Below are 18,308 nucleotides of genomic sequence, written 5' to 3'. Positions count from 1 at the left end.
GTTCCGGACCGCTGATGCTTGGTGCGGTGGGCTGGGCCGCTAGAGCGGGGACGATCGCGCCGCCGCTGCGAACTGGAGAGGCCTGTCTTTGCGGGGCAGCCCCGACCTGGGGAGAGGTCCCCGCCGCCCACCCTCCCATCGACTGGCTCCTATGTCCGCCCCAAGTCCCCACGGCCCTGGCTTCTCCTGAGCAGGCCGCACGTCGCTCGGAAGGCCAGCGCGAGGCCACTCGGGCTTGGGTCTCAGATGTGCAAATTGATTTCTCACGGACAAAAGCTGAGCGCCTTGGCGGGGGTGAATATCAGTCCCGGTGCCTACTCCCCGTACCAGGGTTGCCTGATGCTACTGGTCCCTAGGAAGGGTGCCACTGACGTTCAGAGGCCGCTCTAAGGGTGTGAGGCCGGGGACTGCCCTTCGAGAGCTCGGGGCGTCTTCTTTGGTCTGGAGGACTGTCTTGCTCTGCCCTACACACCTTCCACCGCCAAGATATTGCGAGAGTAGTTAGCTTTCAAAGGTATCCATAAACACTTAGGAGATGGCTAAGTGCATGCATAATGGCTCACATGGGACTTTTAGGGGCTCCTTAATTACTAGTTCCTCTGGAGCAAAGCACTCCTTACTTAACTGTGGCAGGCACTGGGCTACACTTCTCTCCTAGAGGTCTCCGGTCTTCAGATGCAGCTGGGTCTGTCTTCCAGCTGAGGAAGTTAGAGAAGGCTGAGGCTTAGAGAAGTAACCGGTGCTTCAGGTTACACAGCTGGGAAGCGGAGCTGGGCTGGGGGCACGGTTCTCCCGGCTGCGGGGTTAGCATCTAGGACAGCAGACCTCTGTGGGTCTTTGCTGTTGCCGCAGCTGGCGTTCCAGCTCGTGGGTTGGGGGAGGGACTGATGGAGACTTCTTTCTGGAAGACTGTTCTAAAGCAGGGAGGCATGTCTGCCATGCCTTGGCTTTTCTCCAGAACAGTTTTCTCTGAGGTTGTCATTCCTCTTAAACTAGGACAAAGAAGACTGGGATGTCTTGAGACAGCCTTTTGGCTTTGATGAAAAAGACATTAAGTATCAAAGTCTTGACCTCCCCATAAGACTGTTTCAGCCATTGTTAGATGTGTGTGGAACTCACTGGACACCATGTTGGCTGAAAAGGAGATTAATTCCTTGGGTACTACTGCACAAACCCAGGGACTTGGATGTACAGCTCTCACAGGCTCAGGGGTGCTTTTGTTTTTTCGATTTTTATTTATTATGTATACAGTGTTCTGCCTGCATGTGTCCCTTCAGGTCAGAAGAGGGCACCAGATTTCATTACAGATGGTTGTGAGCCATCATGTGGTTGCTGGGAATTGAACCCAGGACCTTGTGAATACCAAGCAAGTGTTCTTAACCACTGTGCCATCTCTCCAGCCCCAGAGTTGGTTCTTAATTTCCCTACCTGGCGATGGCCTGCCCCATAGTTCCTAGGGTACTGGGCCATGCTGGTACCATCAAGGAAAGAGTCGGATGGTCAGGAGCATTTCCAGACAGAGAGGGACATCTGATACAAAGCCACCCTCCTCCTTGAAGCCAGAATGCCAGGTGACATCCACTCCCTGGGCTGTGGCTGATGAAGTTGATTCTTGTTTAATACAAGTGCTGATTAGAGTGTGGCAGCCAGAAATTGACCTCGGTGCCTGGGCGGAGAGACTTCAGCCCGTCTGAGGCATGTTCTTGAAAATGAGACTGCTTCTGAGAGGGATCCTCCAGGAAAGTGAGGGGTTTTCCTCTTCTAGTTCAAAGATGAGTCTCCAGTTTTAGTTTGGCTTGGAAGTTGGGAATGCTGTCAGTTTCTCTGCGGAGCAGCCACATCTCGATAGTCCCTGCCATAGTAAGCATTCAAGAAATGCTGGTTTGAGCCTGGTGGTGGAGGCACATGCCTTTGATCCCAGTACTCAGGACAGAGGCAGGCAGAGCTCTGAATTCAAGGACAACCTGGTCTACAGAGAAAGTTCCAGGACAGCCAGGGCTACACAGAGAAATCCTGTCTCAAAAACAAAAACATAAACAAAAAAGAGGAAGAAAAGAGAAAGGAAAAAAAACTTGTTTGAAGGACTGGGGATGTGGCTCGGTTGGCAGAATTCTTGCCTAATGTGCATACGATGCACCCTGGGTCCAACCTCCAGCATTGCATAAACCTGGCATACTGTTTCATGCCTGTACTCCCAACCCTTGGTAGGGTCAGAAGTTCAGGGTCATACTCAGCTACATAGAGATTTGAGGCTAGCTGACCTGAGTCTGGGCCATTATTTGATTACATCAACGTTAAGAAGTCCTTTTGAAAAAAAAAAAGTGAGGTGTAGTGGGCCCATTCTTTTAATCACTCCTCTTGGGAGGCAGAGGCAGGCGGATGTCGGAGGTTGAGGCCAGCTTGGTCCACTGAGTGAGTTCTAGGCTAGCCAGGCTACCTCCTAGCTCCAATGGAACCCTTCCTTCCAAGCCTCTCCTGATCAGTCCTCCAGAGAGCAATACAGTGCTCCACACAGCTTCAAGACGTGCAGAACAGGGCCCGAGCCACCCTCTGCATGCCTCTTTTAGGGGTCAATGAAAAGGAAAGGGCGTAGGTTTGGGGCTCTCCCAGACTGGCCCGATTTTTTTTTCTTTTCTTTTGAAAAACGAACAGTCTTGCCTTGCTGTGTAGTCGTGGCTAGTGCTTTGGGGTGAAAATTGTCCCTGTGCCCTGCTGGCTGGCACATTTGAGATAGTTCATTTAGAGCATTGGATGCAGGGCAGGTCCCCTGGATTTGGGTCCCGGCTCTGGGGCTCCAGAGCTTTGTGGCCCAGCCAGTTACCCCTGTGCTCAAGGCTCACTTTTCCCACCTCTGGTGATGGATGGGTTGCATCCTGGCCTCCCTGACCAGTTGGGAGGGTCCTTCGAGGTTACCTAACCTTGGGAGAGTTGAAGCCTTGGAGCTGTTAGCAGAGCTCCTAAGGAGGGTCCGTGATGGGCGGGGAGACTTGGAGATGTGAGAAGCTGGGCTAGTCCAGGCAGGGGGTGGGGATGGATGCCACTGGGCTCTAAGAGTCAAAGGGATAGGGACTCGGGGAAGTGAGACGGGGGGGGGTAGGGATGTGGGCAGTGTCCGGAATTAGGGGGAGTGAGAAAAGGAAGGTGCACGTGTCAGCAAGGGGTGTGGCGTGCAGGGAAGGGGCTCTGGTTGGCTAGTGAGAGGGTCTGTGAGTGGTGGTGTGGGCGGAGGCTCGGCAGTGCCACCTTCGGATCCTAAAGGACCAGCGACTCCCAGGGATTCGAAAGAATATTACCAGAACCTCTGGGGAAAGTGATGAGTAACGGGCGTTTGAAGCTGCCAGGCCTTTGGAATGAGTGCGCAGGCGCGCTGCCTCTCCTGGACCCCGCCCCCATCTGGTCCCTGAGGGTGGGGCTTCTCCCATTGCTAGCTCCCTGGGAAGGTGCAAGAGCCTGACCCTGTAGGTTCTGCACCTTAAAGTCTCACTCAGGTCTCATAGGGCAGGAGAGGTGGGCTCTTTGCCCTCATCCTTACTCTCCAGCTCCAAGACGTGGGGGTGTGGTCTAGTGGGTCCCTGAGGGCGGTTGCTAGGATCAGCTGCCCTTCAGAGGGCCTGTACCCAGCACCCTGTACCCAGCACCCTGTACTTTGCGGGTCTTCCTTTCCCTTTCAGCCTTTATGAGAGGCCTGCTGGCACCTGACCTGCTCCCTTCCAGCTGTGTCCCTTCCTCACTGTGTGACCCCAGGCAGGTGGCTTTGCTCTTCTGTAGGAAAGGAAGCTAGCTGCCAGAGAGGGTTGCTTGAGTAATAAGATGAGCCCTCATTCTCCTATCTTCACCGATTATTGGCTATTTTCCACTTTAATTTCCATGTCTGCATTTCCTAATGTCACTGTTGCTGATTCATGGGAAACTAAGCAGACGGACAGGTCACGTAGTCATCAGGGAGTAAGGAAGGATGCCATCGTGCACAGCCAGAGAATGTTTTTCTCCTGCAAACCTTTACAATAATCAGTCTCCAAGGCTGCTCTGACAACAGGCAACAGACCAGGATGCAACAAAATGATCTCAAGTTCTGGAGGCTGGAGCCCAGGATGAAGTGGTTTTAGGCTTCAGCAGCACCTTCTTGTTGTACTCGTGTGGCCTTGCTGTGTGACAGCCTCCATCCCTTCTTTGTGCTTGAGTCTCAGAAGCATGAGTCCCACCTGGGCCACTACAGAGACCTGATTTTTACTTAATTATTTCTCCAGAGTCCTTACTTCCAAACACCTGTACATGCTAGGATGATGGTGCTTAGGGGGTCAATGTAGGAATTTTGGGGGTAGGGTGGGACAGTTGTTGCCAGTGTCATCAGTGGTAGGGGGTGCTCAGTTACTATAATGCTTGCCTAGCAAGCATGCAGACCTGAGTTCAATCCTAGAGTTCCTAGGTGTATGGTGTGAGTCTGTAATCCCAGCACTGGAGGGTAAAGACTTTGGGGGCTCACTGGCCAGCCAATCTAGCTTAATTACTGAGCTTCAGGTTCTGTGAGAGACCCTGTCTCAAGAAACAAGGTGGACAGCTCCAGAGTGGCACCCGAGGTTGGCCTCTGACTTCCACACACATGTGCACCCCCACCCCCAGGTGAATCTTAAAAATTACTGTTACCTAAAGTCTAGTCCATATGCTAGGTTGTCAGTTGTTCAGTGACCACTCTTTCCTTCCCTTCCTCAGTTTCTCTTCCCCTTTCTCAAAGGCTTGTTTGTTTGTTTTGAGACAGGGTTTCTCTGTAGAGCCCTGGCTGTAGACTCTGTAGACCAGGCTAGCCCAAAGTCAGCATAGAGTCACCTGCCTCTGCCTCCCTGGGTGTGGGGATTAATGTGTTATTTATTTATTTATTTATTAGTTTGTTTTTTTGAGACAGGGTTTCTCTGTTGCTTTGGAGCCTGTCCTGGAACTTGCCCCAGTAGAACAGGCTGGCCTGGAACTCACAGAGATCCACCTGCTTCTGCCTCCCGATTAAAGGCATGCTCCACCAATGCCTGGCTTAATGTGTTTTTTTTAAAGATTTATTTTTATTAGTTTGTTTTGTTTGTTTGCTTGGAAACAGGCTCTCACTATGTATCCTGACTGACTAGAATTCATTTTTGTAGACCAAACTGGCCTCAAGCTCAGAGATTTCACCTGCCCTTGCCCTCCCCCCAACTCTGAAGGATTAAAGGCGTATGCCATAATACCAGCCGTATTTTTATTATTGTTTATTTATTCATTGTTGTGCATGCATGTACATATGCATGTTTGCACATGTCTAGTGTGGACACTCTTGGAGAAGGAGGTGTGCTATTCCCCTGGTGCTGGAGTGAAAGGAGCCTGTGAGCTGACATTGTGAGTGTTGGAACTGAAGTCAGGCCCTCTGGAAAAGCAGCAAGTGTTCTTAACGGCTGAGTCATAGCTCCAGCTCCCCTCCCTCTTTTTCTTGTGTTTTAATTAAATAATTAACTTTTGAAGTAGGGTCTCATCGTGTGTCCTTGACTGGCCTGGAACTTGCTATGTAGACCAGGCTGGCCTGGAACTTGAAGAGATCCCCCTGCCTCTGCCTCCCGAGTGCTGGGATTAAAGGGATGTGCCACTGTGCCTAGTTTAAGGCCCTTCTCTGTAGTCTGGGCAAATCTGGAACTCAAAATCCTCTGCCTCAGCAGCCTGAGTGCTTAGGTGGTAGGGTATGTGCTATCACAGATGGGGTTACTCGCTTACTTAAACTGCCTTGTGTACAACCGTGTGTGGCATGCCCATGCTGCAGAACCAAATACCATAGCAACACACAACAGGTACCGCAACAGGTGCAGTGGGCCAGGGCTGTTTGTAGGGCCCTTGCGCTGAGAAACCTTGGTGTGACCCATGAAGTCCAGGCTGCTCATGTCTGCTCATTTGGAAAGATGTCAGCTGATTTAAAGTGAGGTCTGTGTGGACCAATACCGACTGTGTGCAAAGCTCACTGCCATCCAACCAGCCAGGTGGTTGGCCATGAACAAACTCAGTGACAATGCTGCCTGTCACTTCCTGTGAGGAATGGGGTAGTGAGGATTCTGAGGCTTGTTAGCCATGGAGCCTTTCCTTCTCTCAAGTTGTAGGGCCTGGACTCCAGCTGCTCTTATGAATTAAAATAGGTCTGACCCTGGGTGTGTGAATGCTTGTCTGCAGTCGCAGCACGTAAGGCCCCGGGGCAGGAACATCACAAGTTTGAAGCCAGCCTGGACTATACAGTGAATTCTTGGCCAGCCTGGGCTACAGAGTGAGCCTTTGTGTGAAAAACAAAACAAAACTGGGCCTGTAATTGTCATTCTTTTCTGGGCACCAAGATCATAGCCAGACTCGCCTTCCTCAGTACATCTGTCTGGAATGCTGGCACATGTGACAGAGACACTAAAACCCCACCTCTGCCCAAAATAGCACTGGGCCAGCGCCAGCAGGCACTTGGTCTCCGAACAGACTAACAAAACCTGGCTTCAAGTAAGGTTTGGAATTTAGAACTTTGAACCCTGTTGTTGTCATGTGGCCATTTTAAAAATACCTTCTAACTGCCCCTCCCTCTCTGAACTGCCCACATCTGGGAGACTTCGGCCTACCTAGGAAGCAGGGGCAGTGGCAACCCTGATCAACTGAGTGGTGTTGTAGCCCCGGTGACTGAAGACTTGGAGGGTCAGAGCAGTGTGGGGCTTTGGAAAGGCTCGAAAGGTGATCTGAGGGGCTCGGTGGCTTGAGTGGAGGGGCCAGGTCTTCTCCAGAGGGACCCATCTGCCAGTTCTGTACCCATCCTGGAAGCGGGGTATCACTGTCCATGAGGAACACAAAGCCTGTGGAGCCCCAGACAGCCCCCAGATAGTATGGGGTGTTTTCAACCAAGAGTAATTTTAAAGTAGATGCTGTACGAAGTGTTTTGTTTACCCCCAGGTGCAGACCACCTCAGCAGCCGTCACTGTCAACAGAATGGACCATTGACTCAGGTAGGTCCCACCTCCTCCTCTAAGGCGTACCCCTCAGATATCGACGGGGGAGCTGGCTCTCCTAGAAGGTCACGGGATTATACTCACAGGTCACTTTTTTTTTTGTTTTGTTTTTTTTCAAGACAGGGTTTCTCTGTATTGTTTTGGAGGCTGTCCTGGAACTCGCTCAGTAGACCAGGCTGGCCTCGAACTCACAGAGATCCGCCTGCCTCTGCCTCCCGAGTGCTGGGATTAAAGGCGTGCGCCACCACCGCCCGGTGGTGTATGGCTCTTGTGCTGGGCATTTGCCATTTGAGGCGGAAGGGTGGTAGAGCTGCCTTTGTCCCTGATGCTCAGAGTAAAGGTGAAGTGGGAGCATGGCTTTTTTTAAAGTTAGGGAACAAGGGCCAGCAAGATGACTGCAGGTCAAGGTACTTGTGTGCAGAGCCTGCCAACCCGAGTTCCAACTTTGGGGACCCACATAGAACAAGGAGAGAACTGACTCCTACAGTTGTCCTCTGACCTCCACACCCATGCTGCTGCGTACACACACACACACACACACATACACACACACACACACACACACTAACAAATCTGAAAGAAAGAGAGAGAGAGAGAGAGAGAGAGAGAGAGAGAGAGAGAGAGAGAGAGAGAGAGAGAGAGAGAGAGAGAGCTCACAAGTGAGCAGGGCCTGCAACCCATTGACCACCTTTCAGCCCTTGCTCTGGGGTGGCCATTGGTGAGACATAAGACAAGAAGGAACTATCCCCTGGTCTGTGCTACTGGGGCCGTCACAGCAGCTGAGACGCAGGGAGTGCTTTTGCTGGGCTGCTACAGGACTCTGTTCATCCTAGTGACAGCTGGCACAGTGTCTCATGTTCTGCCTGGGTGACCCTGGGGGTGGAGAGGGTGCGGGTGGAGTGTAGCCCTGGCTGCTGCTGAGGACACTGTAGGCTCCACCTACACCTGTGGCTGATTTGAACCTTTCTTGAGCCGGAATCAGCTGTCAGGTTCCTAGACTGATCTGCTCAAGTATTAAAGCACTGAAACAGGGTTTTTGTTGTTATTTATTTTGGACTTCTCTCTCTTCTCTCTCTCTCTCTCTCTCTCTCTCTCTCTCTCTCTCTCTCTCTCTCTCTCTCTCTCTCTCTCTCTCTCTCTCTCTCTCTCCTTCTTTTAAGACAGGGTCTAACAGTGTAGCCCTGGCCTGGAACTCACTCTGTAGACCAGGCTAGTCTTGATCTCACAGAGATCCACCCACCTCTGCCTCTCAAGTGCTGGGATTAAAGGAGTGCCACTAAACCTGGCTTTGTTTTTATTTTATTTTTATTTTTGTTTTTTTGAGACAGGGTTTCTTAGTATAGCTTTAGAGCATGTCCTGGAACTCACTCTGTAGACCAGGCTGGCCTCGAATTCACATAGATCTGCCTGCCTCTGCCTCCCGAGTGCTGGGATTAAAAAGGCATGTGCCACTCCCACCTAGCTGTTTTTATTTCTTAATACAAGGTCTCATATACCCCAGGCTAGCCCAGCTTTCTGTGTAACAGAGGGTGACATTGAATTGTGTGTGTGTGTGCATGTATGTGTGATTGTGTTGCCAGCATTTTACCATTTGCTTGCTTGGTACCTGCAGTGGCCAGAAAAGGGTGTCTGATCTCTGGAACTGGAGTTACAGATAGTTGTGAGCACCATGTGGGTGCTGGAAACCAAACCCAGGTCCTCAGGAAGAGCAACCAGTGCTCTTAACTCTCCAGTGCCAGCCTTTACCTTGTGATTGCCCTGCTGCCTTCCACGTGCTGGGATTAGAGACATGACCACTACAGAGCTGGCGTCTCCTTTTTAAAAAAAAAAAAAAAAACCAGGATTTTGCAAAAACATGCCAGGGTATCCTCCCCCTGCCTAGTGTAGCACATCTGCTGTGTGACCAGACTGTTGCCTGGAGTGCGCCCCCACCTGGCAGGAAAGCATTGATCTTCCAGACAGATTTCCTCCTTTCCCTGATTTAAAGAGAAATGGTTTCCAGGAGTGCTGTCTGTCTCACATGGAGGGGCCTAGCTTCTCCGCACTAGTACCTTTAGAGCATCCGGGTTTGGTTTTCCTGTGAGTGTGTCGCTACAGCAGCAAAGCTAACTTTTCTACCCATGACATCTGTCACCCAGATACACTGCTGTTGACACTTTGGCCACCTTGTCCATCCTGCTTCCTGGGTGAGTCTTCTGCCAGTGCTCAGCCACTCTCCTTGTCCTCGGATGTTCCTGAAGGCAGTGCCACCTGTGTGGCCTTTGATATGTGACCTATAATTGAACTGCTCCACTGAGGCTGTGGCTTCGGGGCACTCAGCCTCCCTTGGGCTCCTTAGAAGATGGCCCTGTCCGGTCAGAGAGGGCAGTTTTGAAAGCCAGTCACTCCTCCTCCTGAATCACCGACACCTCCCATGGGTCTGGACAGGGTGGACAGTCCTAAGGGACTGGCATGACTCCACTGTCTCCCCACCAGTGAGCCTAAGCCTCATAGCCAGCCAGCATTGTTAAGAGTGCCATCTGTCAGGCATGGGCCAGTATCTTTCTGATACCCTTTAACTATGCAGACCCTCATACCAACCCGGTGAGACAGCCGCTCTCTCCACAGACTAGGAGAGGGGGGTATGAAATAGACCTGGGATTGCAACTAATACCAAAAGCCTCTTGTCCCCTGCTGCTAACCTGCAGTGTCTCCTTACAGGGGAGCCTGGGCCAGAATGGGAGACGCCAGAGACATCTGCCCTCACCTGGACTGCATAGGGGAGGTGACCAAAGAGGACTTGCTGCTTAAGTCTAAGGTAGAGGAACAATCCTCAGGACCTGGGGCCCAGCCTTGGGCTGCCATGTGCTTGGGGACCTCTGTGAGGCAGGACAGTATTTCCCTGCCCCCAGCTCTGCAAAGCCTTCTGTGTGTAATGACCCTGCTGGCATCTGCTTGGGAGCTTTCTTGCAGGCACTGGGTCCTGCTGCCATTAATCAGCTTCGATCAACTCCCCTGAGAGTCAGTAATGGCTCCATCCATTTCCACTGGCTGGGTACACAGCTTTCATAAGGCAGGGATGAGCATTCAGGGCTGGGTCTCATTTTCCTCCTGGCACTCTGGGCAAATGCAGAACTAATGAGCCACACCTTAGCCTCCCGTCTGTTCTTACACATGGAGCCCCTAGCTTGCTTGAGGTGCCCGCAGAGGAAGAGGAGCTTTCTCCAAGTGACATGCAGGCATTGCCTTCTGGTTGTTGAAGTGAAATTCTGTGAAAAACCCTGCATGAGGGAGGGTTTCCATACTGGAGCGCAAGCAAGTGCCTGGGTTGTCAGGTGTGGTGGTGCATGCGTTAATCCCAGGACTTGGGAAGCAGAGGCAAGTGGATCTCTTGTGAGTTCCAGACCAGGACCAGCTATGTAGTGAGACCTTGTCTCAAAATAAAAGAAGTAAACAGACCGAGAGGTTTTCTTCAAAGGAAGGAGAGTTAGAGAAACCTGACTGTGGAGAGGAAGGGGTGGGAGAGGATTGCCTGGGGATGGCAGAAACTGTCTTCAGCATTTCTCTGGATATTCAGAAAGTTCCAGAATAAGACCAGTAGTGTTTAAAAAGCATCTGAGAGACGAGGATGAAGGCAGGAGCTGACAGTGAATCCAGTGCAGACATCCAGGGACTGCTCAGGCAGACTCCTAGATGGGACGTTGTTAATGACTGCCTTCCAGACAGAGAAGGAGTCCCTGCACTCAGAGCTGACTTCACAGAAGAACTCAGGGAGGCTCTGGAGATCACTGTGAGGAGTCTGCTAGTCCATTTAAAGTTTCACTGATTTGACTTGAAATACTTTACAAACATGTGATTTAAAAAACTCGCTCCGAAGCCAGGCGTTGGTGGCACACGGCTTTAATCCCAGCACTCGGGAGGCAGAGGCAGGCGGATCTCTGTGAGTTCGAGACCAGCCTGGACTACCAAGCAAGTTCCAGGATAGCCTCCAAAGCCGCAGAGAAACCCTGTCTCGAAAAAAAAAAACAAAAAACAAAAAACAAAAAAACTCGCTCCGATGGAAGTGCCCTGAGGCCCCCATGTAGGTGGTAGGCTGGGGAGGCCTCTGAAGCCAAGGCCTTTGGGATGAGTGTGTGGCAGCTGATGGAGAGGATGCTCTGTGCCTCATTCTTGGCCACTCACACCTCCCTCTTCTCCCTCCCTCAGGGAACCTGCCAGTCATGTGGTGTTGCTGGACCTAACCTATGGGCCTGCCTCCAGGTAAAGAATACGAACTCTGGCCTGGGAGTACCTACCCCAGTGGGTACTGCTGCAAGTTCAGGCTCCAGGAGTAGTCCCTGGGGTAGCTACTTAGGCAACCTTGAAGAGTGACAGAAGAAAACGTCAAGCTGGAGAAGACTCTGGGCCAAGTATCCTGTCTCCATGAACTCTGCTTGTGTGGAGTCTTGGTTGGGGCCTGGGCTTCTCCATGTAGTCACAAGGTCTGCACGCCCTCTAGTGGGGACAGGGTAGAATACCCAGACAGATGCTGCAGTGGTCTTAGCACAGCATCCAGGGAGTCCCTAGTGCTGTGATTGCTGTCGTCAGACAGAGTGGAAGTGGGTAGATGCGATGGCACAGCCTGGTCTACATATCAAGTTTCAGGATAGCCTGAGCTACAGGGACTCTGTCTCAAAGAAAAAGAGAATGAAGGTAGAGGTGTCAAGATGTGACACTTTTCTCAGAGGTGTAGAATTACAAGTAATTTTCATTTTTCTCTGTACTACAAGTAGTATTCAAGTTTTCTTGTAACTATGTGGTGTATTTTATAATCATGCACAAAATGTTACTTAAAATTTCTTTTTAAGACTGGGTGGTGATGATTCATGCCTTTGATCCCAGCACTAGGCAGGTGGATCTCTGAGTTTGAGACCAGCCTGGTCTACAGAGTGAGTTACAGGACAGGCTCCAAAGCTACACAGAGAATTTCTGGCTCGAAACCCACCCCCCAAAATTGTTTTTTTCTTTTTAAAACTCCATGTATGGTATGGTGGTGAACATCTTTAATCTCACTGCTCAGGAGGCGGAGGCAGGAAGATTTTCCGTGAGTTGATGGCTTGGTCTCCTTAGTGAACTCTAGGACAGCCAGGGCTATATAGAGAGACCCTGTTTGTTTGTTTTTTTGTTTGTTTGTTTTAAAAACAAATACTTTTTTTTTTCTTGAGACAGGATTTCTCTGTGTAGCCCTGATTGTCCCAGAACTCACTTTGAAGACCAGGCTGGCCTTGAACTCATAGAGATCCACCTGCTTCTGCTTCCTGAAGGGATTAAAGGCGTGCGCCACCACGGTCAGGAAAAAAACAAAAAACTCCAGCAATCTGAGTGTGGTGATGCACGCTGTAACCCTGGTATGTGAGAGGCAGAAGGAAGATTGTCACAGGCTTGCAGCCTGATCTACATAGCCACCCTTGGTTGCCTGGCAAACCTAGTCTTAAAGAGCAGATCACCAGCAGAAGCAAAACAATGATGTAGGGGCGTTGGTGGCGCACGCCTTTAATCCCAGCACTCGGGAGGCAGAGGCAGGCGGATCTCTGTGAGTTCGAGGCCAGGCTGGTCCGACAGCCTCCAAAACAATACAGAGAAACCCTGTCTCATAAATACAAAAAAAAAAAAAAACAAAAAGAAAAACATGAAATATTTTAGTCGGGAGTTGGTGGCGCATGCCTTTAATCCCAGCACTTGGGAGGCAGAGGCAGGCGGATCTCTGTGAGTTCGAGGCCAGCCTGGTCTACAAGAGCGAGTTCCAGGACAGCCTCCAAAGCCACAGAGAAACCCTGTCTTGAAAAAGAAAAAAACCAAAAACAAAAACCAAAAAACCATAATGTAAACTGATGAAAGCGCCAAGTCAGTCTTTGCAGAAGTTACAGGACCCCAGAGGGACCCTGACCTGCCACTCAGAATGGGGAGGAGGGGTGCAGTACACCAGGAGCCCAGGAGACAGCTAGAAGGGCTCAGAGACATGCTACTACTTCATGGGCACCCCAGGTCCTCCAGGGGACAGACGTGGAAGCCTGATACGGGAAGGGTATGCTTTGACCATGGCTTTATGGTCACAGTCAAAGGTCACCCCTGGACTGTCTGTCCATGACACCAGGGACTCCTGGAGATTGGGGACTGTGGGGACTGCTGTCTTCCAAACCGGGGTAAAGGCCCATGATGGGGACTCTGAAGCTGGGTTTGCGGGGAAGGCTGGTCTTGGAGAGACAAATGTGAGGCCAAAGGCAGTCAGAGGTGAGCAGATCCAATTATGGGACAGTGGATTAGTGTTGGGGACCGACTGCTGCCACCATGTTTTTGAACACCCATTGCCCATGCAGGGTTCCTTGTTCCTGGTCCCTGGAGTAAAGGGGCAGGCGCCGGCCCCGGCATCTGGGCACAGTGTCTACTTCAGCCAGTGCCGGTGGCCACGCTCATCTTTTTTTTTTTTTTTTTTGGTTTTTCGAGACAGGGTTTCTCTGTGGCTTTGGAGGCTGTCCTAGAACTCGCTCTGTAGACCAGGCTGGCCTCGAACTCACAGAGATCCGCCTGCCTCTGCCTCCCGAGTGCTGGGATTAAAGTCGTGCGCCACCAATGCCCGGCAGCCACGCTCATCTTTGATTGCATAAGCCTTTGTTATTTTGGGGTGGGAGCCCCTCAGTCACATGTTGGATAGCTCCAAGTCACGCTGCCTTGGGGTAGAGTTAGGGACTTACTGTACTGACCCTGTCTCTCCTGTGGGCTTCAGTCCACTCTCACTGCCTTTCTCCCCAGGTCACCTGCCCCTATGTTGGCTGTGGAGAGTCCTTTGCTGACCATAGCACCATTCACGCACAGGTGCGTGTGGGTGTGGGAAGCCCAGGGCCCAGCCCTTGCCAGCAGCCTCCTGGCTACACCTGCCCCGGACCTAGAAAACAGAACAGCCATAGGTACAGCACAGTTGCTGCACAGCTGCCGAAAGGAAAGCAGACACAGCCTCCCACACCAGCCCTCCCTGGCAGAGGATGAGCTAGCCTCAGCTCCTGCACACTGCCCAGGCTGCCTCTTCCTGGGGCCGGAGAACTTCCCGGGTCAGGTACCTGCTCGGCCAAGTTGTCTTCAGCCTTATTTAGGGTCTTCCCCTCCAGGTGAAAAAGCACAACCTGACTGTGAACCTGACCACGTTCCGGGTGTGGTGCTATGCCTGTGAGCGGGAAGTCTTCCTGGAACAGCGCCTGGCGGTCCACCTGCCCAGCTCCTCAGCCAAGCTCTCAGAGCAGGTAGGGGCTGGTTATTGGTAACAGTGTCCAGGTGGGGCAGTGTGACCTGAGCCAGGGAGTCCAGAGGAAGTATGTGACAAGTAGCTCTTGTCAGCAAGTGCTTACTGAGTCCAGTTGTGTCAGGGCCCATGTGGAGCCGTGAGGACACAGATGAGTAGGAGCAGGGAGGACTGGGCAGGTGCATGGGTTGTTCGTGGCTATGGGAGGACTCGGCAGTCACAGGGAGTCCCTGGCAGTCAGTCCTGTACCTAAAGTGTATCCCGAGGAGCCTGAGAGAAGTTACTTTGTGGCTTTTCCTTGTCCCCCCCCCCCCAACGTCTTCTAAAGGAAACAGCAGTTCTTACAAATTAATCACACATCTGGGAGTTCCCAGAGCGAGGTCCCCAGTCGTCCGTCCCCCCTCCCCCACTCCGTCTTGCATGATGTCCTTCAATTTGTTGGGCTCACTCAGGGCTAGCTGGACGCTGGGGGGCTGCACGTTTCCCTTGGGAGGGGGTGAGTGTATTCAGGTCCCCCTCCTCACCCTGGTTTCCCCTCTGGTCTTTAACACAGGATTCCCCACCTCCCTCCCACCCTCTGAGAGCTGTCCCCATTGCTGTGGCTGATGAAGGAGAGTCTGAGTCTGAGGATGACGACCTGAAGCCTCGAGGTAATGGCTGACAGCAGGAGCTCTTGGGCCGGGTTGGGCATGGAAATCACCAGGGGCTTGCCTCTGTTGGCTCCGTCTGTTGGCGCAGTGGGTAGGGTGGGTACCATCCCTAGAGATGCCCTCATCCCTGTCTCGCTGCATGGAGTACTGTCCTAGGTCCTGTGTGGCCTCCTCATCTGTGTGTTTTGGGGCCCGAGCTGAACAGAGTAGCACACGCAGCCCTGCTAAGGCACTCTAGCAGCAGCTGTGCTGACTTCCGGGAGCTCCCTGGGGTGCAGTACAGTTAAGCTGTAGTAGGGCCTGGGGCGGAGAAAGCTCAGGGAAGGAGGCTGAGACGGCCCTTCTAGACAGGGTTCTCAGTCCTTCTCTGTGTTGTTTTTAGGCCTCACGGGCATGAAGAACCTGGGGAACTCCTGTTACATGAATGCTGCCCTGCAGGCCTTGTCCAATTGGTAAGTTGTCCTCTCCCGAGGGAGGGGCAGGAGCTGTCCCTGGAAAACCCTAGAATGAGCAGCAGTCTCTGCTCTGTGCATTGCACATTGGCCATAGACCTCAAAACCCCTAAGACCAGGCATGCCCAGTGACTGCCATTCCAGCCCTCACTTCCTAGGGAGGAGGAGGCATGGTAGGCACAGAGTGCTCAGCACCCCTGGTCTTCAGGGTATAGCTCATTGGTAGAGCGTTTGTCTAGCATGTATGAGTACCTGGGTTCCAGCCTAACTCTGTGTGTATGTGCCTACACAGTTGTGATTGAGAGTGTGTGTGTTCATTGTCACACACACACACACACACACACACACACACACCCCTACTTGACAGTAACGTTAGAGCAAACCAGGAGCTTTCCCGTTTTCCAATGTATAGTTTATGTTAATGGCTAACATGCACACAGAAAGAAGGGGGAAAGGGAACAGAGAAGAATGCCTAGAAGAGTCTGGAAGGACAGCCCCCAAAGGTTCGTGCCCACACTGGAACATGTGAATGTGGTTTTCCGCAGTGTGATAACTTGTAAAACATGGGGGAATGGAATTGAGGAGGCACCTTCCCACCTGACAAGCCCTGCGGTGTAGGCAGCTCCACTGTTGTTCATTCACAGGGTCCCAGCCTCAGGACCCGCGGCAAGGGGCCCCCACCTGACTCGGGAGAGGAGGTGTTTGTTTCTTGTGATTGACAAGGCTTTCCTGGCTCTCAATCCTAGAGGCCCACTGTCAGCAGTTTGTCCCCAGGCCCTGCTCCTCCTGTAGATGGTCATATTCTCATAAGGTCTTTTCCTCCCTGCACATGTCTGGTGTTGCTCTGTAAGGACACCAGTGAGACTGGCCTGGGGCCTGTCCCAGCACCCCATAGTAATCTGACTACCTACTTAAAGACCCTGTCTCTCGTGGAGTCACGTACTGAGATATGAGAGGTTAGAACTTTACCATGAGTGTGGGGGTGGGGTTGATATAGGTGGGGTCCTTCTAGTCATCTGCAGCGAGTTGTGGGTGTGGTGGCCTCATCTTACATGACCATTTTGGCCTTTTGTTGCTCACTCTGCTCCTTTAAAAAGAGATATTTATTTATTGTGAGTGTGTATGTGTGAGCATGGGTGGAGTCATGGGCAGCCTTAGGAGTTGGCTGTTTCCTTTTACCATTTAGATCCCAGGGATTGGACTCAGGTCACCAGGCTCGGGGACAGGTACCTTTACTTGCTGAGCCGTCTCTCCAGACCTCACTTGTTCCTGCTAAATAACACTGTGTTCCCCCCCGTTTCTCTTCTGTCCTGGCTCTCCACCCCCAACCCAGCCCCCCACTCACCCAGTTCTTCCTGGAGTGTGGTGGCCTGGTCCGCACAGACAAGAAGCCAGCCTTGTGCAAAAGTTACCAGAAGTTGATCTCTGAGGTCTGGCACAAGAAACGGTGAGTGCAAGGGCGGCATTGGCTAGATGTGTGGGGCAGCAGGGCCTATGTCCTCGTGGTGGGTAACCCTCTGGACTCTTCCATAGCACATGGGTGCTCACAGCAGGCCTGCACCTCATATCTAGTTTTAGCTGGCTCTGCTTGAAGAATGGGGAGGCAGAGGTACAGAGCTCTTGCTCTTGTTCCTAGCCACAGAGCTTATGACCATGAGCTAGGGCAGGGTCTGAGCTGACATCAAGCCTGGGTGACAGCTGTTTTGACAGATGTCTGTGCTGAGACCTGCAGACCATCTGCCAGTGTCTGGTCTCACTGAGGCTATAGGTGGGGTACGGTACCTGTACAGGAGTGCTGGCTGCCAGCTAGGCTGCTGTTGTGGCAGAGTGAAGTGAATTTAGAGATGAGACGCATGGCTGGGCGAGTGGAAGGCGAAGAGTGGCTCACAAACCCTCACCAGGTTCCTCTCTGTTCCTGCTCACATGTCGGCCCAAACCCTCGCTGCTTGTTTTAGCCCTCTGGGCTTTCCTACCCCTTCCTGAAGGCCCCGCCTGTCAGCTGCTTGTCAGCGTCCCTTGCCAAGCCTGCTTACTGAGTCCCTAACTCACACGGCTCCCTCTTCTGTCCCTTTCCCAGCAGCTACAGAGCTTTGCAGCATGCCTGCCCTGTTCCTTTTCTCTCAGAGAGTAGCAGAGTAGTCCTAAACTTCCAAAAGCAACAAACAAAAAAGACAAGTGTAAAAATAAAATAAAGCTGGGAGCGCTTAAACAGGTCCGTAGGCACACACTAGGCGTGGATTAAGAAACTGGCAGTGCAGCTGAGCGTTGGTGGCGCACGCCTTTAATCCCAGCACTCGGGAGGCAGAGGCAGGCGGATCTCTGTGAATTTGAGGCCAGCCTGGTCTATAGAGTGAGTTCCAGGACAGCCAGGGCTACACAGAGAAACCCTGTTATGGAAAAAAAAAAGAAAAATGAAAGAAACTGATTGCATTGTCCCATGGGTCAGAGGTCAGAGTTGATGTTGGGGGTCACTGGGTGTACTTCAGCCTGCTCTTCTAGGGACACCACTAGAATCTTGATGTGTCCTCTTGGGTGGGGACACTTTGGTGATAGTGTTTCATTGTACTTTTATGAAGTTTCAAGTTTTTCAGCAGTGAATCCTGGGGGCTTGTCTCCTGGCCAGCGGGGCTAGTGGGGGTGGTGGGAACAGCCCCTGTGGGGTCTGATCTGCCATGCCCTCTTGCCTCTCATGGCGTAGCTCAAGGCTGGCTACCTATGCTAGAAGGTTTGGTCTCCCCACAGGCCAAGCTATGTGGTTCCCACCAGCCTGTCCCATGGGATCAAGTTGGTCAACCCTATGTTCCGAGGCTATGCCCAGCAGGTAAGCTGTCTAGCTGCTTGGGATACTGGCCCAGCCAGAGAAGACCTCACAGTGGGCAAAAAAGGCTTGGCATCTACTGTCAGAGCCCTTTTTAATCACAAGGACATGAGGTCTCCCAGCAACCTGCTGTCCTTTGGCAACACTTTACAG

General features: G+C 52.0%; 1 protein-coding gene across 4 annotated transcripts in view; it reads left to right on the top strand.

Moving 5' to 3' along the window:
• The window catches only part of Usp20 (ubiquitin specific peptidase 20), a 32,299-nt gene that overhangs the window by 102 nt on the left and 13,889 nt on the right, over positions 1-18,308 (top strand). The window contains exons 1-11 of one of the 4 annotated variants that reach the window (XM_040745028.1): positions 6,692-6,711; positions 6,928-6,980; positions 9,122-9,169; positions 9,684-9,780; positions 11,169-11,222; positions 13,752-13,814; positions 14,105-14,236; positions 14,789-14,885; positions 15,268-15,337; positions 16,671-16,784; positions 18,080-18,158. In XM_040745028.1, coding sequence (XP_040600962.1) covers positions 9,700-9,780; positions 11,169-11,222; positions 13,752-13,814; positions 14,105-14,236; positions 14,789-14,885; positions 15,268-15,337; positions 16,671-16,784; positions 18,080-18,158 — 690 coding nt within the window. In that variant the 5' untranslated portion in view covers positions 6,692-6,711; positions 6,928-6,980; positions 9,122-9,169; positions 9,684-9,699. Of the gene's footprint in view, positions 1-9; positions 295-6,691; positions 6,712-6,927; positions 6,981-9,121; positions 9,170-9,683; positions 9,781-11,168; positions 11,223-13,751; positions 13,815-14,104; positions 14,237-14,788; positions 14,886-15,267; positions 15,338-16,670; positions 16,785-18,079; positions 18,159-18,308 lie in introns of those variants that run through there. The other 3 variants (XM_040745027.1, XM_040745029.1, XM_040745026.1) reach the window with 3 other exon arrangements.

Source organism: Mesocricetus auratus, unplaced genomic scaffold, assembly GCF_017639785.1.
Source record: "Mesocricetus auratus isolate SY011 unplaced genomic scaffold, BCM_Maur_2.0 Super-Scaffold_100004, whole genome shotgun sequence".
NCBI classification, from domain to species: domain Eukaryota; kingdom Metazoa; phylum Chordata; class Mammalia; order Rodentia; family Cricetidae; genus Mesocricetus; species Mesocricetus auratus.
Note: the sequence above shows the minus strand (reverse complement) of the source record. Positions and strands in the feature narration are given on the sequence as shown.